We start from the raw sequence: 27,079 nt of genomic DNA, 5'->3' as shown, positions 1-27,079 counted from the left end.
GAAGATACTACGTGAATATCGTTTGTGTGAAATAATCGCCGTGGCCTGAAACGTTTTTTACTGTAGCTACAACAGCTTTAATTTTATAGCATGCAACACTGGATATTGTCATCTGTCAGATCAAGCTGTCAAACGTCTTTTTCTCTCTTTTCGGTTTTCTGTGCTGTCAGATCGGAAACATGGCTGAGGTTAGCTTATAAATTCAAGAATATAATCCGTTTTTACTTTCACAATCGTGTTGCCAAATGCGTTACTAAGTGCAGTGTATTCTCAGATGCTATAAACATATTAGTTTCAGTGGTTATTTCACAGAAGTGATCAACAATGTTTACGTTTTCCAGGTCGACGAAACTCTTAAGAAGAAGCGTACCTTCAGGAAGTTCACCTTCCGAGGGGTTGATCTCGATCAGCTTCTTGACATGCCCAAGTAAGTACACCCATAGAATTACATATATAGTAGTCTGAATCCGATCTACCTAGCAAAACATGATATAAAAAATCGCCGCAATGGAGCGTCATATTCGTGATTTTAATAAATTTTTAAACAAAATTTCCTATTACTCTCTAAATGCAGACGCTCCTAACTTAAAAAAGGGGTTGTTTCACTTAAAATAGCTTAATCATTTTTGTTAACCTAACCTCAAAATTATTGTTTTTCAGTGAGCAACTTATGGAGCTCATGCACGCCCGCGCCCGCAGGCGGTTCGCCCGTGGCCTGAAGCGCAAGCCGATGGCGCTGGTGAAGAAGCTGCGCCGCGCCAAGAAGGAGGCGCCGCCCAATGAGAAGCCCGAGATTGTCAAGACACATCTGCGCAACATGATCATTGTCCCAGAAATGGTTGGGTCCATTGTTGGTATCTACAACGGCAAGACCTTCAATCAGGTAATATTCAGTATTGTTTACATACCACCAGTGACCAAGAAAACTGACCATTTGTGAAAACTGTAGCAGTTCCTAATATTTTTGATATTATTACCTTACTTAACTGATTAAGACTGATTTTCCCCCATTTTAAAATGATTTCTAGCAATCAACTATCCCCATAAAACCTGGGGGGTTTGTCTATTGCAACTGAATAATATGTGCTAATCTTTGTTTATGTATGAGTTAGTAATCAAACAAAATATCTGAGACTATTAGACTAATCGTCCAATAGTGATAGTTTATTTATAATTTTTTTCTGATGACAAACCTGCCTCTTGTTTTCTTTGCAAGTCTCCAAAGTTTGGTGCTATGAAAAACTGTCCTGCACGTTTTTATTTTTTACATGTAAAGTTAATGCTGTTACTTATAAGCACTTGTGATGAGTGCTTATGAGTAACTTATTACATATTTATACTGTTTTTATTTGTATTTAACTCTTAACAAAATTTTGGTGGTAACTACTGGGAATATTCCCAGTAGTTACCAGTGGTAAAAAATATCCCAGTAGTTACCACTGGTAACAACTTGGTGGTAACTAGTGGGAATAACCCACCTTAACCTTTTTGTGGATCACTTCATTTCATGAAAAATAAATTGCTTTATTTCCAGGTTGAAATCAAGCCTGAGATGATCGGCCACTACCTGGGAGAGTTCTCTGTCACATACAAGCCTGTCAAGCACGGTAGGCCCGGTATTGGTGCCACCCACAGCTCCAGGTTCATCCCGCTCAAGTAGAGTGGCTCCCCTTTAGGTTAAGTGGAAAAAATGTACAAGAGATTACAATAAAGTATCTTTTGTACTAATATACGTTTTATTTTACAAAATGCAAACTTTAGATGTAGTTACTAAATTCGAAAACCACAAATTTGAAACCTTTCAACACCAGAAATGCCAAAAGGTGTATGTTTTGTAAGGCAATAAAAGTCCTCTAGTTAACCGAAAAGCCAAACAGTATTTACTCAGATTGTCGAGAATACGTAATGTTTCTGTTCCGAGTCAATATTATTTATATGGTGTGGTATTGATCTTCTATAATGACTACAAAAAGCAGCCGTTTTTTTGCTGTGACTAATTTTTGTCATTCGTGTACCTATCGGAAAACAAACCAAATTGACTTCCCTTATCTGGGGGCACGCAGTGCCCCCGCCAAGTCGAGCAAAACAAAGACGCACGGCCGTACCATCCTTTCTCGAAGCGATATGAAATATTTTGATTGAATATCGTCAGGTGACAAGCAAGTCACTGATTACTAAAAAATATTTAAACAAAAATCAACCTTCTTTTCGTACTAATATGGTTCACTGTGGCTGTGAACTTGTGGTGGTACTTAGTGAGTTTTGCTTGTCACCAGACGATATTGTACAGTCGACGTCAAAGATATGTTTACACTTTTGCACCTTACTCCTTTGTAATAAGGCGAAAAATGTAAACATATCTTTGACGTCGACTGTACAAAGTATGTCATATTTTCATTTTTACTGTACATAGGTATTTAGTGCTTTATTAAAAAACGAAAACAGTGTAAGGCCCGAGTGGACGCTTGAGTTGGGCGTGCGGCGTGCATGTTAAACAAATGCAAGCGAATAGGAGTGGTCTTAGTGCACGCTGCTCAAATTACTTGTGAGCCCGACGCCGCGCTGCACGTCCCGTCGAACGCTCCGCTCCGAGCGTCCACTCAGGCCTTACACTTAGTATAAGCAGGCGTGTCTCACTCCGCGATTTCGTCGCTTTGCTACTGGTAGCTAAAAGTACATCCGTTCGGCCCCAATTTTGGGGAAAGCCATAAGCCGCGCGTGGCGCTGTCGCCACCTAGCGGCCATATCTGTGCTGATCGTAACAGACGCGTTTTGTTAAGAGAGTGAGTACTATTATTTAATTTTATTGTGGTATAAGGCTCGAGTGGACGCTCGGAGCGGAGCGTTCGGCGGGGCGTCGGGCTCACAAGTAATTTGAGCAGCGTGCACTAAGGCCGCTACTATACGTTTGCATTTGTTTAACATGCACGCCGCATGCCCCACCCAACTCGAGCGTCCATTCGGGCCTTAGAGGCGGTTTCGCACTACGTCCGATCCGTATCCGTGAAAATATGGTCCGAAGTAGCCGTAGAACTATTTCTATGGTAATTTATGCACTAGATCAGTCTGATTTCTTTCCGAAATCGGATGACGGAGATCGGATCTAGTGCGTAAATTACCATAGAAATAGTTCTACGGCTACTTCGGACCATATTTTCACGGGTTCGGAGTTCGGATCGGACGTAGTGCGAAAGCGCTCTTACACTTATGCTTACATTCCCTACTGTACCTTTATTTAGGTCATTTTTTAAATTACTTGGTTGTAAATTCATTTTAGAGAAGTTTAGTGAAACTTTTTTGACACATGAAAGGTTATAATTATAAGTTAGGATTGTAAAAAATAACATTCTTAGTTTTCAATTATTTATTGACAATAATTTCAAAATTACACAGCTCTCACGTAATAAAAATAAATTTAACTTAAGAAACAAACAAAGGTCCACAGTAAGTTCCCAGTGTCTATTTAATATTCTAATGAATTTTTGGGAACCTGAACATATCTAACCCACAAAGTATGTTATTCATAAATCAGTTTGCTTACACTCCCATCTTTGCCGGATCAAAAACAAGATCTGATTTGTATGCTGTCTGATTTTAAAGATCATGATTTGACATGATAAAATTCTTAATTATCAGACAACATTATCTTATACATAGACCCAGACTGATCTCCCTATTCAAACAGCAACAATTTGTCACTGATAATAATATTTCCTACATACTTGTAGATAAAATAGGGATATATTATATATATATTTGAGAAATATACAACTTACAAACTAAAGTCTAGAAAATCATAATGTAAATAAAGAAACCAACGTGCGATCTCGTCACAGAAGGAACTAAACGTCAAGTCAATACTGCAACCTTAATAATAAGCACTTTGTCGCCTCCATCCGCTCGCGGCAGCCCAACTCCATCCCGTCGCCACCCTGTCTCGCATCCTCATACAGTCTTACTTCCTAATTACATTAGTACGAGACTAAAATTCTATCTAATTTTAAAACACTACAAATATTTTGGGACTGCTATGTTATTTGTGTACTTTTTGGACAGATCTTCACTGAAATATATATCGAAAATAGTGTTTACTGACAATTGGTTTAAATCGATATTCTAATCTGTATAATTGTTATCAGTTGACTTTGAATCTGAATATTTTATTGCTATGTTAATGGTAGATCATACGACAAAGCGCGCTAGGTCGCAGTCAAGTCGGAATTATATAATATAGTAAAGATAGATAATGCACAAGGATGTTAAGTGCGTGTAATGTCGTATGAACTAGATAGAACATGTGTATGTCAGCAGCAACACGCGTCGTCTCGCTTACTTGGCGTTCGCGGCGGTTTCGGACGCGTCCATTTTTTCTTCCGTCTTCACTACTTTGCCCTCACCTGAAAGAGATTCATACAATTTATTAATTGAAACAGGTAGTTAAGATATTGCAATGAAATGAATGGTACTCGGAGCATATTTTTTATAAGATAAATACTAAAAATCTATATACAATGCTGTATGAACTGTATTTTTTATTTCATTTATTATTGGGAAACAAACAGCAAAAAAAATACATGTTTAAACAAATACAGAAAACACATAAGCCATAACATAACAGTTTCCACTTATAAAGTAATAACATTTTTGTTGCTCAAACTAGACTTACACAATTTGGTCGAACTTATGACTTTGTATGGTTAAATGTAAGTTTAGGTAAGATTATCAAATTAAACCTTAAAACAATAACTAAACTATAGCGATATATAAATGCAGCACGTTATCATACTGAATACAGATCTTTAAAATCTAATAGGTACTTACATTTTTTTTAAATTACAATTCTTTGTTTTTTATATATTTTTTATTTGTTATTTGTTCTTTATTGCAGAGACAAACTTAGGTAAGGTTGCATTAAAGCCATCTGCTGTAGCCATCGATGACAGAGACGTAAATACCCGCAGTTCGCGTGGGCACATTGTTTGTGAAAGTGCAAAGCTGTTACGAGGCTGGTAGTAGTGTGGGAGTGACTGACCGTTGGGCTGGTCGGACTCGGCGTCGGTGTGCGAGCGCCTGCGCTTGCGCGGGAACTTCCACGGGCCCGCCGGGTGCTTCAGCTTGGGCAGCGGCTCCATGTCCAACACCTGGATAAAACAAAACACATTAACCATATTTACCATACATTCATCACGAGAAATTATTTACAAGCTGAATAAAAGACCTTGATTGCAAGACTTGCAAGTTGATTCATTATCCCAACCTATACCATGTTTATAGTTAAGGTCCTCTTAGTATTAGCACTGACGTTATTAGTGTAAAAACTGGTTTGGACGAAGGAATTGTAGTCGTCAGTCTTGCTGGAACGTTATTATTTTCACTGTAGTATACACCAATATAACAAACCTAACCAAAGGAACTATATTGGCGGAAACAGAAGTAAATTTCTACTTTTATTTACCTTGAAAATCTGTCTAAAGGCGATCTGTCTCAGGAACTGTTGCGCCGAAGCGGTCAGGTCCTCACGCTTCTGCGCGGGCAGATTTCCGAGAGCATCCTGTAAACACAAGCACGTGATGCTATTAGTACATTTCTCGGCATAGTTTGCCAACGTGGTAAATATCACTCCCACACGGTGCATGTAACATGCGTCATCATGTAAACGACGATATAAAAACCCGGCTAAGTGCGAGTCGGACTCGCGCACGGAGGATTCCGCACCATCAACAAAAAATAGAGCAAAACAAGCAAAAAAACGGCCACCCATCCAAGTACTGACCCCGCCCGACGTTGCTTAACTTCGGTCAAAAATCACGTTTGTTGTATGGGAGCCCCACTTAAATCTTTATTTTATTCTGTTTTTAGTATTTGTTGTTACAGCGGCAACAGAAATACATCATCTGTGAAAATTTCAACTGTCTAGCTATCACGGTTCGTGAGATACAGCCTGGTGACAGACGGACGGACAGCGGAGTCTTAGTAATAGGGTCCCGTTTTTACCCTTTGGGTACGGAACCCTAAAAGCCATGCCGATGTACTTTTTTAATGAATAAATAAATGGTGAATGAAGGTAAGTAAATAAGATACTGTATGTAAGCGCTGGTGGCCTAGCGGTAAGAGCGTGCGACTTGCAATCCGGAGGTCGCGGGTTCGAACCCCGGCTCGTACCAATGAGTTTTTCGGAACTTATGTACGAAATATCATTTGATATTTACCAGTCGCTTTTCGGTGAAGGAAAACATCGTGAGGAAACCGGACTAATCCCAAGAAGGCCTAGTTTACCCTCTGGGTTGGAAGGTCAGACGGCAGTCGCTTTCGTAAAAACTAGTGCCTATGCCAATTCCTGGGATTAGTTGCCAAGCGGACCCCAGGTTCCCATGAGCCGTGGCAAAATGCCGGGACAACGCGAGGAAGATGATGATGTAATGTAACTCACCACTAGCTCCTTCTCGCAGGGGTCGCGCAGCCCGGGGCCGTGCTCGAGCAGCAGGCCGCCGGCCACCGCCTCCATCACGCGGCGCAGCGCCTCGCCCGGCGACAGCGCCGCGCTCGCAGACTGCATCACCCCCGACACCAGCAGCTCCATCGCCTGACACGCACAACAATCACATACTGTTCAATCTAGCGAGGAAAACTCAACGTTCTATCACAGACAATCCAACCTCTAGACATAGCATAGTCGCGCTACCCCCTCTGCCACACATACGGTAGCGTTACTCCATCTTCGAGTCAATCCCGTGCCGTGATTGGTCCGTGTCTTTGAACGGACCAATGACGGCACGGGATTCGCTCACCTCGTCCCCCCGCACCCCCGTATTTTTGGCAGCATCGGTTTCATGAAAGAATTGGCCTAAGCTCAGTCTAGAGGTTGGATTGTCAGTGCGTTCTATCTATGCGATAACTTTATGGTAGACTGAAATGGTTAATTACTAGCAATGAATGACTTATCGCCAGAGCCCGTACTTTTCATGCCGTTGACGCAAAAATGACGTCACGCTGCATAGAGTATGATTGCAATTATTATTTTGTCATAATTAATCATTTAGACAACCTCTGCAGATAACCGATGTCGATACTTGAAATAATCAGTACGATGTCTAATTGACTTTTATCTTATTGTCACTCAACTAAATAACTGCAGCTGTCAGATTAAAATAATACATTTTACCTAAAATTTGATATATTTGTTAGGTATTGTTGGAAAAATGTAAATAGGCACAATGTCATCTTTACACGAGTTTTGCAACAGATATCCGTTTTTAATTGTAAATTACGAAAACTATTGAAGTAATTTGTACATTATGATTAAAATGATTGACGACTAATGATTAATAATTACAATAAAACTATTTGTGATCATCCTATATTCAGCGTGACGTCAAATTGATGTCAACGGCATGAAAAGTACGGGCCCTGCTTATCGCAATGCTGCTACCCCATTAAAATGAAACTGTTTTTTTTTTCAAGACCCCAACCCGGCTCGACTGAATCAACGCCACACTACAAGATGGCGACAACAAGTTCAACATTCTTGCGAGCTACAATCTCTATTGAGTTGTCCGCCTATATCTCTAGTGCAGCAATAAAGATTATAGTCATCCAACAAAAAAACTACATTGCAAATTCTTGGAGCAGACCTGGGCCCGACTGACTGTTTGATAATGTAAAGAAGAATTCACTTACGTAGGGATTGAGCGGCGTCCAGTTCGGAATGCGACGGCAGAGGTCGCGCATTATGCGGATGATGATCACGCACGACTGCAGAGTCGCCGCCCTAGCCTACGCACAGAGAAAAGTCAGCGGCGTCCACACACCACACTATTTATTGCTCGCTCTAATGCACAAACAGAGCAATAAACGTGGCACAATTAACGAACTAAAGCTCAAACTGCGTTTCTATGTTTCTATCACCTCCCATTTTCGGCTCAGTGCAATATCAACGGAAACGCAGCTTAACCGACCGAGCACATGTAGCCACATGTTCAAGGGAGTCGAAACAATCCATCGAGTTACTTTTGAGTAAAATTAAAATACTACATATCACAATAAAACAAAACAAACATGTGACTAAATAAAAATACGTGCGCACTCCAAGTGAGCCACAAAATAGGTTTTATTACGTTTTTTAAATGGATTGAGTGAGGTCAATAATGGGTAAAAAATCCAATAAATTTATAGGCCACAGAAATGACAGCATACAAGTGATTCTAACTGTGCTTAGGGAGCGACATCATTTGATGTGACGCACCATAGTCGACAGCGAGTCGGCATTCGAGTTACAATAGAATGAAAAAGAAAAGCTTTATTGGATAAATAGGGTAGTGGAGTGCGCACACGTTCAGTAAATGTGGGCGAATGTACCTGGAACCACTTGGCGTGCCGAAGGGCGGCCAACGCGTCCAAACACTTCTGCCGCGGTAGCACATCCTTGTCGTCTCGCTTTATGTCGCCACCCTCTAGCGACAACAACACAAAGGGTGTTTGACCATCAGAACATCGACGAAAACGGGGCAAACATGACACACTGCGCCTTCACCGACCGCGTTGGCCTTTCGAGGTGCGATCCACAGCGGATCACAGCCCGACACAAACGCTCTACAAACACTTAACATGACAGGGGACAGATCTGATTATATCACAACTCAACAATTAATCAATAAACTCAGAAACTAATAATCTATCACTATCTAAATTATTAATTGGTAAAATTACGACTTACACTACGAGTGCCCTAAAACAGTGGGTAGATGGAAACAGAAAATAAAGATAATACATACTAGTATAAAATAAAGTATGACTAGATATATAAAATGTTTGCTCCGTTTCAGTAGACAGAAATATACCACTGCGGAGTCAGCGCACGTGATATATCATACGAGATGATCAAAAATCCTTTTCTTCTCGGCGCTTCTTATGCTACTCACACCTAAAAATAAGCTCAACACATTGCTCGGCGAGCCGAGCGGTAAACTTTGAACAAATTATCTTTTTTTTTTTTCAATAAAAATCATGATCATCAACGTGTGCAAACAAAAATTTCGAAAAATACATATATAATACAAAAATTATGTAGCACATAGATAGTTTGTTCTTAGAGTTCGTCCTCGAATGTATGACGATTTCGACGACCAATTTCAACCGGCTAGGGGCGCGGTCGGCCGGGATCGTCAACGTCAACTGCCGGAGATGGGCGAGCGAGATAAGTATATTAAGATAAAATTGGCAAGTGGAGTAGAATAGCTGGGGGGGTGTGAAATTGGCGCAGTCGAAGATCGCGGCGCGACCTCGGGGGGGGGGGGGGACTAACCTGTGGGCTCGCGCATCACGGCCGACGTGAGCGACACCAGCACGCTGCCGGTGCCGTCCGACACCTGCACGGCGCCCTCGGCCGGCAGCAGCTCCACCTTGTACTTGGGCTCGTCGCCGGGGCCCTGGGGACACACGAACGCACTCCCGTAAGGAAAACGCTCCTCGATGACGTACGAGTCGGTGGGTTATTCCCACTAGTTACCACCAAGTTGTTACCAGTGGTAACTACTGGGAAAAATAACTAGTGGGAATTTTTATTCCCAGTAGTTACCACCAAAATTTTGTTAGGGTTAAATACTAATAAAAACAGTACAAAAAAAAAATATATATATAGAGTGATTTAATAAATCATTATTAAGTCGATTAGTGTTTTAGTAAACTGCCTTAAAAGTGACGAAAAAATATTGAAACAGTTTAACCGGTACTAGTACAAAAACTATAATATATGCAAAGATAAATTTAATAATCCATTTAGATTATTTTTAAGTGATTTTATTCGGTAATTCAAATTCACTCTATATTTATACTATACTATTTTATACTGTTTTTATTAGTATTTAAGTCTACCAAAATTTTTAGTGGTAACTACTGGGAATAAAAATTCCCAGTAGTTACCACCAAACCGAGTTGGTGGTAACTACTGGGAATAATTTTTCCCAGTAGTTACCAGTGGTAAAAGGTGGGAAAAAAATTCCCAGTAGTTACCACTGGTAACAACTTGGTGGTAACTAGTGGGAATAACCCGAGTCGGTCAGGTGAGGCCGTCGGCCGCTCACCTTGACCTTGGCGAGATGCGCGGGCAGGTCGTGCGCGACGCGCTTGAGCAGCGTGACGGTGGGGCGGTCGTGGCACAGCACGACGAGGCGCACGTCGCGGTCGCCCTTGAGCAGCAGCCCCTTGGCCAGCAGCCCGACGCGCATCACGCCCTTCAGCGCGCGCGCCGGCTCCGCGCCCGAGCCGCCGCTCCCGGCGCCGCCCTCGCCCTCGCCCAGGAACGAGAACCTGAACACCGAAACTACATTTTAATTCATCCCACATATCATTTTGTTCAGAACTAGCGACCCCCGCCCTGACTCAGCACGGGTCAACAAATTATACACCTAAACCACTCTTTTGATATCTAGCTAAAAAACGTAGCATTTATTTTATAAGGAATCTCAAATAGATTATTTATGTAAAAGAGAATTTTTTGCTGTGGGCTACCGTTTACGAGTTATTTACGGAAAACTAAAAAAAAAACGACCCTAGAACAAATTATACGTAACTTTCCCACTTTAATACATTTGAAAATATTGATCCTAGCTAAAAAGTGCACTGAATCTTTTTTGTAGAAAATTTTATGTAGATTACTTATGTGATAGAACATTTTTTGCTACGGGCCACCGTTTAAGAGTTATTTACGAAAAACTATAAAAAGGGACCTTAACCCCGCCCCCCCCTACCCGTTAGCTTCACCCCCACCCCCCGGTACTTTTAGTATCTTGTTTAATACATCATTACCTACACCCATGCTAAAATTGGCTTACACATGTATTATTTCCGCTGTAATTCCTTCGTTTGGTGGCCTATATTGGTATAATACAAACCCTGTTCAACAAATTAAATGTGATATCCCTTGTTTTAATGTATTTGAAAACCATAATTTCAACTACAATACAATCTAAATTTCGACGACACTAACTACATTCTACTACTACTCTACAACTACAATACATATAGGTGTCCTTTTCCTACTCTACACTACGAGTACATGCGACTCACTTGTTTTCCCTTTCAATACCATCATCTCCCATTTGATCTACCTCCATCTTTCTATCTTCCAGTTTAACTGGCCGCATTTTGAAACGACTCTGTTTACTGTGCCAATAGTGCAACAAAAAATAAATAAAAAGAAGCATACTCAACTAAAAAGGAAATGAGGAACTAGGTATTACATGAAATCTGTGCGTATTTAAAAACAAATAAAACAATGAATAAAGTAAAAGTTAATGAGCCCGCACAGCTGTTAGTGACAGCAGGAGTCTTGCAGTAAAAAGCACTTCTTAATTGTGTACAAACAAGTACATTCGCCACCAGATATAACGGAGTGGGCAAGCCTCTATTATTCAAACGTTAAAGTGTTTGGATATTTTTGACCACCTTGGGCGCTCTGATATATCTGATGGCGAGTCTACAAATCTACATGTCACATTTTATTGTTAAATTCCTCACAAACGGAATAAAAACACTCTGAATCATCTATCGTAAAAGATGTAATACTTACAGTTGGTTGTCGCGGCCGTCTTCCTTGCCATCTTTATTCTCATCTTTCTTGTCCTCGGTCTTGACAGCCGCTTTGGCAGCGGCAGCCTGTTACGAAAATATTGTTGGGTTTTAAACTAGCTAGTCACTTTTGGTAACTTAGAGAAGTAACTTGCGGGGTTGGTTTTAGTCATTTGATTTGGGTGATTCATAATTATGCTGGATGTGCATTCTTTAGGCCCTCGGTGTTTAATCGCAGACCACCTACACAGTCTTTGGTGAAATTCAGTATCATCTTCATCATCTTCCTCGCGTTGTCCCGGCATTTTGCCACGGCTCATGGGAGCCTGGGATCCGCTTGGCAACTAATCCCAGTAATTGGCGTGGGCACTAGTTTTACGAAAGCGACTGCCATCTGACCTTCCAACCCAGAGGGTAAACTAGGCCCGTATTGGGATTAGCCCGGTTTCCTCACGATGTTTTCCTTCACCGAAAAGCGACTGGTAAATATCAAATGATATTTCGTACATAAGTTCCGAAAAACTCATTGGTACGAGCCGGGGTTCGAACCCGCGACCTCCGGATTGCAAGTCGCACGCTCTTACCGCTAGGCCACCAGCGCTTGAAATTCAGTATATGTAATACATATTGAGTTATGTCTTACCTTAGGCTTGGCCTGGTCTGCGAGCGCGTCGGAGAGCGACTTGAGCGCGCGCTCGGTGTGGGACACGAGGCGCTGCGTGTCGGCCAGCTGCTGGTCGCCGGGGTAGATCTCCGCGTGCTTGGCCACCACGTGCCGGTCGTCGGACGTCTCCGGCCGCCGGCCCACCGAGCCGTAGCCCATGCCCATACCCTGCCAGAGATAACGGCCGGTAACTAACGTGGAACTACCCACTCCAACATGAAACTGGAGTTATGGATGATAATCTAAATATTCTAAATACAATCACATCAATCGTGTTAGAGTCGGTCCAAGTTAACTCTCCATTAACTTTTTAAGCGACAGAGTAAACCCTCATGCCACCCACCATACAAAATTATAGCTAAGGGCTCATTTAACCGGCGCGCGTACTCGCATGCGATTTTAGTTATATTGCGGACCAGTGAGGTTACAACTATTCAGCTGACCGATCAAATAACGCAATGTAATGAAACTCGCATGCGAGTTCTCGCACCGTCTAAATGAGCCCTAAGAAAGTGTGGATTCATTTGTTCGAAAGTTTTACGAAACCAAAGATAACTATGCTACTCTTGATTAAATGAAGGTGGAAATTCCATTGAAACCTCGTAAGTACATAGCTGCACGAGGATAGGAGTGTCACCATATAAATCAAATTCCTTTAAAAATATGGCGTTTCACACTTTATCGCTGAAGTCATTGCAAAGTTAACTTAGACGGACCTCTAATCACACTCCGCGGGAATTATAGAATAAGAATCTAGCCTCAGCAATTCAGTTACTTCACTATAAAGTGATAATAAGGTGGTGAAGTGAAATGAAGTGCTGAGAGTAGTGTCATAGAGAAATAAAGACAAGAGTGCTCACTCCATACATCAGTTCAGACTATTAATTTCAGTGTCTACATCTAGCATCGAGTAGCGGAACTATCAGTACTGCTACTTGACAATAGATGTAGCACCGACCGGAAAGTCTTATCTCAACAGCATAAGACTAAAGCTTTGGATTCCTCCGAAAACGGTGCCGTCATATGACGGCCGTTATATAGCGGCCGCAAAAGACGGCCGTCTTTACGGTGGCGACATGTGGAAAGTACCACGGCGTCATAACACACCGTCATCCACCAAGGTCAAAGCGGCAAATTTGAAAAATGTAGGCGCGATGGGATAACGTCCCATAGAAAATTTGAATTTCGCGCCTTTTCCTACTGACAAGATTTGCTTGATCATCTATAATTTACTTGGAGGATGAAATATCATCAGAAGAGGAAAATAATCGTAGTACGAAATCATTTATTCAAATCTCGTGTCATTTATTCAAAATGGCGTCACCGCTATCTAATAAAACGTTCACGAAACTATCGACACCGTCATGACGGCCGTCATCTTACGTTACGTTGACAGTCAACGTAACGTAACGCTGTCTAGGAAACCGCGCCATCTTGTTTACATAGACAACGTTCTAGTGACGTCATTCAACGCTATATAGCGGCCGTCATATTACGGCACCGTTTTCGGAGGAATCCAAAGCTTAATAGTCTTTTTGTTACTAAAACTGATGTATGGAGTGAGCACTCTATGTATTATTTTCTCTATGGTAGTGTGGTGGGTGGGTGAGTACCGGGTGGTGGTGGTGCAGCGGCGGCGGCACGGGCCCGCGCGGCCACCACGGCTCCATGCCGCCCTCCCAGTACGCGCGCTCGTCTTCCTCCATGCCCTGCACATAACAACAGCGGGTGAGCGGCCGTGAACGAAAGTCCGAGTGTCGCACTGCACTGACGGAATCACCACACTTCCGATACCGAATGTGCCGAACGTCAAGTTTCCGATCGCTACAATGTTTGATATTCACTTGAGTAATACAATTATTTTCAAATGGTATTGGTAGTATTCAAGTTCGGCGATACTTCGCGTCCGCGTCGATAAGTGTGATGATTCTAGCCCGCCCCAGGTTCGGTTCTATAGTTCGTTTTTTTTAGCATTAGAAAGAACTTGAAAGAAGGTAAGCGATTTTGACATATCTTTTAATTGAAAAACACTTTTTTTAAATATATAACTATTACTTATGAAAGCAGAAGACTATAAAAGATCGTATTAGATTCATAATTGTTACATATTTACCGTAACTTATTTTTAAAATGTGTTTTTCAATTAAAAGACACATCAAGATTGTTTACCAAATTTCTAATGCTAAAAAAAAACGAAGTATATAGAATATAAAGAGATGACGTGTAGGTATTTGAATTTTGGCCAACATCAAAAACACTGGAAAATATGCTTTTGTAAATAATAGTAGATCCGATTTAAATTTTGAAACATGTTGCACAGCATCTGGTATATCATACCATCCATACCCTGTGCCAATTTTGAAGAAGTCTCAAAAGGTTATTATGTTTTTAAAATATTATGATCTCACCACACTACATGTAGGTAATAAAAGTGAAACGAGTTTTTTTTTCGGTTTGTATCAGGGATGTTGCGGAAGCAGATTTTTTGACATCCGCGGATGCGGATATTTAAAGGCTCACATCCGCGGATGCGGATGTCAAGATTAGGTGCTTAGAAAACGTCAAATATTACATTTTTAGTATGTTTTTAATAAAAAAAACGAAAAGTTTAGTATTTGAGCAATATATTTAATAAACAGTAACTTGGTGGACTTTTCTGGATCTAGACGATCTCGTTAGAGGTAATGACGAAATTACCTAGCACTTACGCCGCCGCTAAGACGTTCCTGTACCGACTTGTTCGACATCCGCATCCGCATAAGCTCCGCATCGATTTTATGCGGATGCGGATGCAGATGCGGATGTTGAAAATAATGCGGAAGTTCCGCGGTTGCGGATGCGGATGTTCGCAACATCCCTGGTTTGTATTACACAACTCGACACCAACCGACAATTACCGCATTTCGTGCTATTATTTAGCACTTTATCCGATCCGATTTTGGCTGGATCCAATGGCTTCCAGCAGATTGAGAAGTGGTGCGAACCTGTTACGTTGACAGTGGCAGTACTCACGTCATGCATGCGGCGGCGCGCCCACAGCTCGTCGCGGACCAGCATGCGTTGAGCCTTGGCCTCGGCCAGCTTACGCTGGTGCATGGACGGCTTCACCTTCACCTCCAGGTCCGGTTGCACCTGCAAATTATCAACATATAAACACATGGTTTGTATTAGGTACCTACACAGACAAGACATCCTCGAGACTGAGCATAGTAACGCTACCCCCTCTGCCACTATATACGGTAGTTTTACTCCATCTTCGAGTCAGTGTCAGATTCCCGTGCCGTGATTGGTCCGTGTCTTTGAATGGACCAATCACGGCACGGGATTCGCTCACCTCGTCCCCCCGCACCCTCTGTATTTTTGGCAGCATCGGTTTCATGAAATAATTGTTCTAAACTCCGTCTAGAGGATTCCTAGTCTTTGGGTACCTATGATAAAAGAAACCGGAGTTTGTGATCTCACACTGTCTTTTAGAATATGTTATAATAAACTGCAAACTACTTGACCATCCTCATTATGCTATTGTAATCATCCGACGCTCGGATCTCTTGGCAGCCCCGACTAGCCGCCAGGCTCGACGAGCATCTCAAACCTTTTACTAAATAATCATTGGATGGGATTCATTACTGTAAACTGTAAGTGTAGTCGAGCGTTTTCCAAAAAAAGGGTACATTTCATTCATGTCTTCAAAATATTGACTTCTTGGGCTCATTTTACTCAGAATCATTTGTACATTCACGCCTCATACATGAAAAAATGTGTCCCAAAATTTTGTATGAAAAAAATATTTTCCAGTGCGTCACGTTCATACAAATAAAAAAAAATTCGACGACGATCTGGAATGGAAATCTTTGGACACATTTTTATGTATGAGGCGTGAATGTACAAATGATTCTGAGTAAAATAAGCCCAAGAAGTCAATATTTTGAAGACATGAATGAAATGTACACTTTTTTTGGAAAACGCTCAGTCATCAGTGGTTCTTATGAATTTGAACACTGGCAACATTAAAAAGCTTGAACCTTGTCTCAAAACTGTGGGAAGACATACCTTCTTCTTGTACTGCAGACGATGGCGGCGTCCCTTCATGTGCATCTCCTTGGCGTTGGGGTCGTTGAACTTGCAGTCGCACAGCTTGCAGTTGAAGGACAGCGCCTTGCCGTCGTCGCCGCGCAGCTCCTCGATGTAGTCCTGCCCCACGGGCTGCACCTCCGGCTCGTCCGCGCCATCTTCGTCCTTGTCCGAGTCCTTGTCTTTGTCTCCTTGGATGGATTTTTGCGGATTGGTGCCGGCCACCGTGCTAAGTCCTCCGGAAGCCACGAACGCGATCTTGGGCGTTCCGGCGACCGTCTTTTTGGCTGATAGATCGGAAATGTCAAATTTTCTCTTAGAGAGCGAGCGCTCGGCGTCGGCTCGACGGCCCCGGTTCGGGAGCGAGCGACTGACGTTCTCTAAAGTACTTTACTTGGCCGGTTGTTCACAATAAATAGGGGTAACATATACATGTTGGGCCTTTTCTACAGTTTGAAGAAATTCAATTTTGATTAGATGGTTTTTCAATTTGATCAGTTAGTGGTGCCGAATAGACGTTTACGGTATAAAAAAGGCCCATAATAACTCACACTCCATATCTGTACCGAGTGTCGATCGTTACGCATTATTTTTTGCATTGTAAGAGAAAATTTGACTAGAAAATCAATCTAACTGCCGACTGTTCGCGCGTGGATACAGATATGACATTGTGGCATCGAGAGGATTTAGCACAGATGCAAGACAGACAAATATGTTCTCCATCGGACCGTGTAGTCTCTGGAGATCATATCTGAATTTCATCCATAACAATTATAATTTAAGGACGCAATAATCAGTTACATACTGCAAAGTGCAATAAGAAAACCTATAATTTTGAAAAAGCCGTAATATAAGATAACCAAACGACAGTAAAGCATGTGTGTGACCTTTTCCGGGAAACTATGGCAAAATCAACACATTTAAAGCAGACACGTGATAAAATCATACGACTAGACTACCAAAAGTTTCAGTTATATTATATTAGTGGCTAGCTGGCTAGTAGTAGTAGTAGTTAATATAATTACATTTTGACAGTGGGGTTTTCAGTCAGGGGCTGATTGATTCATAAAACTTAAACATAAGTGGAACAAACGTCACTGTCACTACGCCATAAAGTGAATTTTTATCCATGTCATTCGACTAAATTCGTGGAATATGGCAAGGGAATGAATGAGGTTCACTAAGTAAATCACCCAGATACAAAGAGACAAATTAGGGCTCTTACCCACTGAATATCTAGTGTTTTGCGGGTAGGTACGGTTTTCTGCAGGATTCCGTTTTAGTAGGAGCCGCAAAAAACTGGATTCTCAGAAAGAGCCCTTACTAGTCACAGACCTTTCAACGAAACTAAGGTATTTCCAATGAATACTATGTTAATTTTGCTGGTTTCGCTTAAACAGAGAGCAGAGCAAGCCTCGGCTCTAATAGTATTTAACAGTGTGGGTGATGTGGTCTGGCGGTAGGGTTGCCAGATGGTCGGGATTCGGCGGGATTCTCCCGATTTTTAGGATGTGTTCCCGATTCCCGACAAAGTGAAAATTGTCCCGAAAAACAGCATCACGTTATAAAACAATAATTTCAAGTTCCGAACTGTCGTCGAGCGACCTGCATCGAGCCCGTCAGCGCGCGCGCGGGGCACGCGTGGCGAGATTGGGCAGAGCAGCTGACGTAGTGCCAATAATGTAAATATCGTTGTTTTTAATACAATTAATTCAATTTGAATGGGTTTTTACCCGACTTAAGGCCCAAAATCCCGAAATTTTGATATTTTTTCCCGATAATAGCGCCTTTCGATCTGGCAACCCTATCTGGCGGTCGGGTGTGGTACTAACCTCCTCCCAGCTTGGTGGGCTCGGTGGAGGGGATGGGCTTGCCGAGCATGGTGTGCAGCTTGACGACCTTCTGGTGCTTGATGCCGCGCACGTGCGCCGCGTACGCGTCCGCGCCGGTGCACGTGACGTCACACAGCTCGCAGCGCAGCGCCGAGCCGCCCGCCGCGCGGCCCGCCGCCGCCGCGCCCGCCGCCGCCAGCTTCACGGCCGCCTCCTTCTTCTTGTGCTTCTGCCCCTCCAGGTGCTCCTTGTACGTCTGTCTCACAAAACAGATACAGTACACAAATCAATCTACATACAAAGTGCGCTCGAGCGACGCACGCATAGACACTGATCGCGGACACGATATCTCGGACCGGTTGGGACCAGTGCGAGCGCGAGTGCCATCCGCTTGAGACACGCGTCTGTGAACTTTTTTGTGCAATAATGGAGAAACTAAAAAAAAGTTATTATAACTGTTCAGTGGACGGTTGTTTAAATTCAACATTAAACAGTGAATTGTCGTTTTTTAAGCTACCAGTGGTTTCAGAAAGGTAAGTAGGTATCTGCTTGTATTTCGATGGTTCGTTTTAACGTTAAACAGAAAAGTTAGGTAGGTAGGTATAGGTAAGCACCCCGCCCCGGCCACTACTAGATACGAGTGCCACTACCACGATAGTTTTTTGTGCATAAATCATAGTTGACAACCCTAGAGCGACCGTCGAGCGTAGGTATGAAAAGTGAAGTACATACATGTGATTGACTTCTGTACTATATCTGTTTTGTGTCTGTGTGCCCAAGTCCGGGGACGGTCAACTACTTATAGCCACCCTAGCTCTAACACATCCGCCATGGTAAAGCGAATCATGTTCACATTGGAATAAACATTTGCGAGTCCTTAATTAGTGCTCCTGCCGATTTCGAACCGATATATTTAAATAATTAGGATTAGGTACAGATAGCCTACATTACGAACGGTCGAACGGCAATTCCCATTCCAGAATGTATCAGATAATCCGTATGAGTAAATTTAGATTTAAACAATTAAATTTCAGACTGTTTAGTGCAGGATCGAGAGGTATGAGGAATTACCTGGGGTCCAGCGCACGAGATGCGGCACACGTCGCAATAATGCAGCTGCTGCGCCTTCGGAGGCGGCTTAGGGCGCCGGGCCTGACCCGCGCCTACTCCGCTCTTGTTGTAATTCTTCCAGCCTCTAAGACAACACATCAAATAAGTTACTATCTTATAGATATACCCCTTTATTCATAAACGCGCTACAAACCTTAATTAGCTAATAATCGTTTGTCCTTATCTGTCATTTTGTCTTATGTATTTGTAAGAAATGGATAAAACATAATTTAAGTAAATCAGGCCCGTAAAGTTTTATGAATAAGGGGGATAGATAATAGACGAGACTAGATGACATGTATTATCGTAATAAAGTTTCATTTATTCATCAATACTAGGTATTAAGTGTAAAAACTCTCATTTTATTTATTTATTAGTCGGAGTAGAAAAAAATATGTCCAGTAAATCTGAGTGAGCTGCTTTACTAAGATCACCTAATACGCTTGTACAATCAACTGCACTTAAGTTTACTGCATGAGGGACAGCCGAACTCAAAGGTATATTGTAGCATGGAAAATAAACCAAGCAAGGTTGCTCACTCAGTCTTAGTCTTGGGACTGTATGTGTATATTGTAAAGTTAATTTATTGTGCTTTCTATTTTAGTTTAATTTAAGTTAATGTAGTTAGTAATTAAGTTAGTTTAAGGTAGTCGTATGTAGTACAAATTTAATGTATTATAAGGACCCATTTGCATGCTGTCAAAAACAGCTAAAAAGGCTTGGAAATGTAACTTTATAACACCTGTATGTAAAACCCTTTTTATGTGCAAATAAATGATTATGATTATGATTAACCTGGCTATTGGATATTATTAAAATAATGTTTTTTTCACTCACCCGCCGCCTCCGGTCTTGTTCTGCTGGGCCACGTACATGGTAGCGGCGTTGTAGAGAGCTGTATCATAAGCAGAGGTGCCCCTGTTAGCCGTCTCTACAACAACCGCAACGCACACATAGTCACTGACGGGTCAAGCCATGCCGTGCTAGCGTCTACCATGGACTCAAGGGATGTTTAGGGTAACAAATTAATGAACTATTATAAGGAATATATGAACAACAACTCTTTTTAAGAAGATGGTTAGTTTAGTAGATTGCCACATAATTAAACAGAATATTGGCACCTTGAGTTCACCATGGCAGAAGGAAGATTATTAGAAATAAGGGACTAAACTTAATGAAATTGATTGCAAAATAATTATCTACAAAATATTAATTATGAGCAGGAATAATTTAGGTTAAAGGATGTAACTAAATAACAAATACAAATAATGGAGCAAACCAAATATCATCCATGTTATGTCTGACTATGATGGTGTGCATTGTGGTTGTTACAATATTGTATGTACTCTATAAATATCATATAACTATAATAAATAACAAGAGCACAGGTGTTATAGTAATATATATAATACATTAGCTATGTAACAATTACTGAATAAATATTGGATCGAATCAGACAATAAATTTAATGATATATATTGAAAACATGACCTCTATTTAATAACTATCACTAATAAATGAGCTATAAGTCTGCTAAGAAAGTAGTCACTCTAATGATCATAAGTAAAACAACTTATAAATGTGGTAAAAATATGAGTTTGCCCATTCATTTTCTTTTTTCAGTTTAACCAAATTGTAACTGTAACTCACTCGACTCGACTACCTTTCATTTACTAGAGATTTGGTACCCTTTACATGTAAAGTATAGTATAGTATAGCAATCAGTACTCACGTTTAGGAGTCTGTGCGGCGGGCTGCGTGTAGGGCTGCGCGGGGTAGGAGGTGGCGGGCGTGGAGGACGAGTACACGGAGCCGTAGGGCTTGGCGCCCGCCGCGCCCGTGCCGCGCGCCCCGCCCTGCGGCCACGCCAAATGGCCACACACACGTTACGTATAATTAATGTTGCAAAACAAAAAATAACCAAATAAACGATAACCACTATTGGAACTGTGGCCCCGTTTCTCAAAAGCTTGTAGCTTATAATACAAGCGGATGACTTTTTGACAGCTTTTATTAGAAAGGGACTTCCACTTGTATTACAAGTTACAAGCTTTGGAGAAATGGGCCTCTGGTGTATTTGCTAGTGCTTATCATAGGCAGTAAACCATTCTTTCTTTCATAAGATTTTTGCCTGCGGTGAACACAAACATAATCAGGTCTGATTAAATATGAAATAAACAAAAATTGGACTATAAATAAAGCAATAAGGACTAATACAATAAAATTCTACTTTCAGCTGTTGAATATCAATTCTCTACACGAAGTGTTTTATTCATAGCTCTCATGTAGCCTTGGTGTGTAACATTTAGCCCTCTATATCCCTGTAAAATGACAACATTCCATATAAGAGCAACTGTATAGCAGGCCTTTGCCAACTTCGCAACATCGGGAGACTCCAATGAGGCACGTAATGCTTTAAGGCTTCACCTAGCAACGCTTACACACTCACGGTCGTACATACAATGTACATGGCATAAATCCTTAATGAGTTTTTGGAGCAGTAAACTTAATCAATTAGCAACTTCAAGCAACAGGGGCCTATTACCCCAATATCAAATACAAGCTAATAATATTGGTGATTTTACATACAAAAAAAATTATAACAAGGTGGACGCCACAACAGAAAAGGTCTAGTGGTAAAGCTAAGAAAAAATGGCTGGACTGTGTGGAAGAAGATCTTAGAAGGATGAGGAAGTATACCAATTGGTGGAAGGTTGCCAAGGATCACGACAACTGGAGGAAGATAGTGAAGGAGGCCAAGACCCACAAAAGGTTGTAGCACCATCAGAAAAAAAAAGCGGCCAAGTGCGAGTTGGACTCGCCCATGAAGGGTTCCGTATTTAGGCGATTTATGACGTATTAAAAAAAAAACTACTTACTAGATCTCGTTCAAACCAATTTTCGGTGGAAGTTTACATGGTAATGTACATCATATATTTTTTTTAGTTTTATCATTCTCTTATTTTAGAAGTTACCACTTTGGAAGTGTCTCTCGCGCAAACTATTCAGTTTAGAAAAAAATTATATTAGAAACCTCAATATCATTTTTGAAGACCTATCCATAGACACCCCACACGTCCATACGCCCATGCCCATGCTTGATGAAAAAAAATTTTTTGAGTTTCAGTTCGAAGTATGGGGAACCCCAAAAATTTATTGTTTGATTTTTCTATTTTTGTGTGAAAATCTTAATGCGGTTCACATAATACATCTACTTACCAAGTTTCAACAGTATAGTTCTTATAGTTTCGGAGAAAAGTGGCTGTGACATACGGACGGACAGACAGACGGACAGACAGACAGACAGACCTCACGAATCTATAAGGGTTCCGTTTTTTGCCATTTGGCTACGGAACCCTAAAAATCATACAAGATAGTGATATTTTATTCAAGATCACTAATACTATCTTGTATGTTTTTTTTCTTTAATACTATTGTATTTATTAGCTTGTACTTTATTATGCAATAGGCCCCTGGTCTCTGAAAGATAAATGGTGTCATGTGGCAATCTTACCTGTGCGTAAGTGGCCTGCGTGGAATAGGTGGGCTTGGTGGCCGAGGTGTCGTAGGTGGGCTGGGGCTGCGGCGGCGCGGCGGTGGGATAGGCGGCGGCGGCCTGCTGGTAGTACGCGCTCTTGCTGGCGTCGTAGGCCGACGCTGCCGCCGCGGCCGCGTGAGCGTGCGCGTGAGCCGCTGCTGGCCATACCAGGTGTTATTGTAGAGTTTGTAGACCAATATTAATTCATGATAGGTATTTGTTTCAATTATCACATTCTTTTTGATCAACATGTCATGGACAATTATTTGGTCAAGTTAATTATAATTAGGGAGTGCTCCCGGTACTGGTTTTCTATACAAATACAGTACCGGAACCGGGAATTCCCGGTTCTCGCCATACAAACTCAGTACCGGGAGCATTCCCTAATTATAATGCTTGTTTCACAATAGCAGTAGATTTTATTAGTTTCCTTCTGGCAAGCAAGTCAAGTGGCAATAGTAGTTTGTGAAACAAGGTTGACCTAGATCAGAATAAAAAGCCTGACGAAAAATGTTGTAGACATCTACCTCTAGAACTCAGGTCTGGGTCTAGAACCTCTGATTAATTAAATCATCTGATAATCCAACTTAGTTATACACATTTTGTAGCAACAATAGAACCGCAATGAAGCTCAATTAGTTCTGCATAGCGGCATTGAGTATGGTACTATATTTCATACATACAGGTAGTTTAAGGTATTATTTGTTAGTTATTCCACAACGAATTATAACTTCATAACGTTATCAGGGCCAATTGACGATTTCAATCACGAAATTATGCACGAATGACAAACCGTGCGAATCGGCCCGGTCTTTAACCCTTAACACGGCAAGACATGAAATAATGTATCCACCTATCCCATGGAATGTTTTTAGGGATAGTAATGATTTAAAAAGTACTATAATTTACGAAAAAAAAATTAAAAAAATCTGAAAGTAGGGTTTTTAGGATGTCCGTTAAAACGGACATTGCCATGAACCTTATAGATTGATTGCTCCCAAGGTTGTCCTAAAAAACGGACAACGCTGTCATACAGTTACAGAAAATAAAAATTAATAAAGTATTACAGGGCAAGAAAATTGAAAATTCTTTAAATAACACACTAGTAAATGTTTTGAAAAAACGTTTAATTACAATATCAAATAGAAAAAACTTATGTGAAACATAATAATACTATATTTACTTCCAGTGTTAATGTATAGAATGACCCACATACCGAAATATTGAACCAAAACTATAAATTTCAAGGCTACTTATACATGCAAAATAGGCTCATAAAGCTAGTTACACATTACAATTATTTTAGGTAACATTGCTAAGGTCAAGTGAGGTAAATGCAACTATGGGGTTATTGCGTCTCTCCGTTCTTTCTCGAATACGAATGGTCGAAACGCCCTCTACTATGCAACGTTTCATGCCTGAGGTACTTGGAAATGAAACGTTGCATAGTAGAGGGCGTTTCGACCAATCGTATTCGAGAAAGAACGAAGAGACGCAATAACCCCATAGTTGCATTTACCTCACTTGACCTTATACTAATACTATGTCATGCTTATTTCCTTATCACACGGACTATCTGGAACCTATGCTGGTGGTAGAGAAAAAGCTGTCGTTCCTGTTAAAGTTTAGATGTTTTTCAGTCTCAATGGCATCTCGAAACATTCTGGGATTATATCGCTCCTCCTTGGCAAGAATCAGAGGCTTATGCATATCATTCTCCCAGACTGCAGACTTTGGTTGGCGGTCCTTGACAACAACTATATATATGTTCCTGTAACCAAGTAGAAATGCTTTCGTCTCCTTCCCATCCTTTACTACGTCTACCCCACATACAACTCGATTCAAATCTAGGTGTTTACTCTCCTGAATTTTGTAGGGATTACATTTTACAGGCCTCAGGAATTGTAACATTTCCTTCATCGACTTAAAATTGGTTTTAATCGTAGCACATTTCAAGACGTGCCAATCATTTGGATACTAAAGCGAATTATGCGTTTGCTGACGTGGAATTAAGTTTTGTAGATAAAGTACTAGGGGACAGGTCGTGTTCACGTCGAGTCATTATATTATTTTTTACGTTTTTCACACAAGGACGTGTGACTTCGAAATCATCTACAGATTCACGAGGTGGTGCACTAAACTTTAATAGCGTGGCAATAAGAATAATAGTACGCGTCTTCGTAAATGAACCGATCTATATTTGTCCATCATCTCCGGAGAAACTGACTTGGCTGAAAGAGAGTCGGATTGGGGAAAGGTACGTACAAGCTGTCTCTAGTAGTACAATTTCGTCATCGTCGTTTTTTTATTATCTCACTCCTCTGAGTCAGATGGTGGAACCACCTGAAACTAAAATACAATTAAATGTATACATATACTTATGTATCACATAATCCCAACGCAACGCCAGCCTATAAAATGACAATAAATGAAAAAAGTACATAACCTAAGTATGGCAATGTCCGTTTTCTGTCACAATCGTGTCTGCGCACAAGGCGGCACGGTCCGTTTTTTAGGACGTGCATGCATGGTACTTGGTTACCAGTACTATCGACAATGTCACAAAAATGGGACAAGATTTATTTCACAAATTTTGACTTATAATTAATCTATGATTTAATGAACTTTATATATAATAACAATGTTTAACTCACCTAGTAATAATATCAACACAAAGAAAGCACTTTAGCTTGTTACTTTATATTCTATGACGTCAGGAACACACTCCGCCGCAAATTCAGCAAATTTCATATTTCAATTGTCGCTTGCGCATAAACCGAATGTTGCCTGATATTGCCATAAGCTAGAAAAAAAAGTACAATTCTTGCACTTTCTTCAACGTACTTCCTTTTCTAGCCCGCACATAGTGTTTAAACTTGGCGCCGCATTTAGTACCTGTACTAAAAAAGGGACATAAACGTTTTAAGGGTTAACACATGTGAAATACTGCAGTTACAGTATTGATTGGTTATATTACCTACCGGAAGAAAGGTTCATTGTGTTTGTTTAGAATTGGGTTCAGAATTGCACCCATGCACTTTATAAACAAACATCACAACAACATAAATCGGAGTTTTTAATGATTTTTAGTAAATTAAATTGCACTAACCTTGTGTAGCGGCCGCTGCCTGGTATGCTGTGTCGTATCCTGTTGCAGCAGCGCGCTGGGTCCCGTACGTCGCGGCGGTCGCAGCCGGGGCTACAGCGTACCCTGTCTGACCGCCGTAAGCCGCTCCAGCAGTCGCAGCACTAAAATCACATCATCAAAATTTCACAAAACTGAACACTCACGTATCCCAGAAAAACCCCAAGATCAATACATACGAGACGCCATTTTGATTGGAAACATGAGCGAGCACAAGGCCGCCCATCAATCAAATAGATCTCAAACCTAGCTTAATTTCACACTTGACCTAATTTATTCTTGTTAAATACACTATTATACATACCCGTACTGTGTTCCGCCGTGAGTAAAACCAAAATAATTATTTGCTGCCATCATTTACCAATTTTCCGCGTTGAAACAACAGACGCGTCAAGACGGAAAAGACCGGCAAGACGACGTAGGTTTTGTCTTTGACAAATATGGCGGCCAATAGCCATAGACAAACAACAAACGGATGCGTTCAAAAATCAAATGTAAAATTTTATTACTATAGTTGGTCAAACCAATTTGTCAGTAAATAGGAATAAAATAAACTATACTCATCCTTTTCTTTTAGGTGCTAGTACTAGTGTAATACAAAGATAGTATGATTCTTTCTCTAAAATTATCAGTAAATAACAACAAAAAAAGGAAAGAGAAGAGTCGTGGAATGTATGGGGCCCAATATAATCCACGACTCTTCTCTTTCCGCACAGACTCTACTCATTCTTTTCTTTTGGGTGCTAATACTAGTGTAAGACAAAGATAGTATGATTCTCTCTATGTTTGAAATGAGACAGTTCTTTGACAAGTCGGCCAAGTGCGATTCGACTCGCGCACGAAGGGATCCGTATCATTAAGCAAAAAAATCACGTTTCTTGTATGGAAGCGCCACTTAAATTTTAGTATATGTTGTTAAAGCGGCAACAGAAATACATCATCTGTGAACATTTCAACTGTGACAGACAGACGGACAGCGGAGTCTTAGTAATAGGGTCCCTTTTTTACCATTTGGGTACGGTACGGAACCCTAAAAAGGGCTTTTAGCCCCAAGAGACAGAACCATTTCAGAAAAATATTGATCGTAGGAAGCGTATCGTCAGGGTCGTCCCATTCATTTTTCGTCAAGTTCTTAAATTAGTCCTATTCTGCTT

At 41.1% G+C, this 27,079-nt stretch overlaps 2 protein-coding genes across 7 annotated transcripts; one reads left to right on the top strand and one right to left on the bottom strand.

Moving 5' to 3' along the window:
• The first annotated feature begins 98 nt into the window (after positions 1-98).
• LOC134656514 (small ribosomal subunit protein uS19) lies at positions 99-1,728 on the top strand. The gene is made up of 4 exons (XM_063512074.1): positions 99-188; positions 342-427; positions 661-883; positions 1,535-1,728. Exons 1-4 carry the CDS (start codon positions 180-182, stop codon positions 1,658-1,660), a joined length of 444 nt encoding a protein of 147 aa, XP_063368144.1. The 5' UTR covers positions 99-179; the 3' UTR covers positions 1,661-1,728.
• Positions 1,729-3,346: 1,618 nt separating this feature from the next.
• LOC134656650 (zinc finger RNA-binding protein) lies at positions 3,347-26,371 on the bottom strand. 6 transcript variants are annotated; one of them, XM_063512207.1, is made up of 20 exons: positions 26,230-26,371; positions 25,890-26,029; positions 22,757-22,938; positions 20,975-21,098; positions 20,080-20,173; positions 19,204-19,327; positions 18,133-18,388; positions 16,280-16,587; positions 15,227-15,361; positions 13,843-13,929; positions 12,209-12,397; positions 11,567-11,652; positions 10,080-10,305; positions 9,302-9,425; positions 8,356-8,450; positions 7,678-7,773; positions 6,431-6,583; positions 5,456-5,551; positions 5,033-5,141; positions 3,347-4,397 (listed from the first exon to the last, which is right to left on the bottom strand). In XM_063512207.1, exons 1-20 carry the CDS (start codon positions 26,280-26,282, stop codon positions 4,330-4,332), a joined length of 2,745 nt encoding a protein of 914 aa, XP_063368277.1. In that variant the 5' UTR covers positions 26,283-26,371; the 3' UTR covers positions 3,347-4,329. The 6 variants fall into 6 exon arrangements, with proteins under 6 accessions (XP_063368277.1, XP_063368279.1, XP_063368281.1 ...); XM_063512209.1 differs by having other exon boundaries at positions 13,843-13,938; positions 15,242-15,361; XM_063512211.1 differs by having other exon boundaries at positions 16,280-16,491.
• Positions 26,372-27,079: the final 708 nt, after the last annotated feature.

This window comes from Cydia amplana, chromosome 18, assembly GCF_948474715.1.
Source record: "Cydia amplana chromosome 18, ilCydAmpl1.1, whole genome shotgun sequence".
NCBI lineage: Eukaryota > Metazoa > Arthropoda > Insecta > Lepidoptera > Tortricidae > Cydia > Cydia amplana.
Note: the sequence above shows the minus strand (reverse complement) of the source record. Positions and strands in the feature narration are given on the sequence as shown.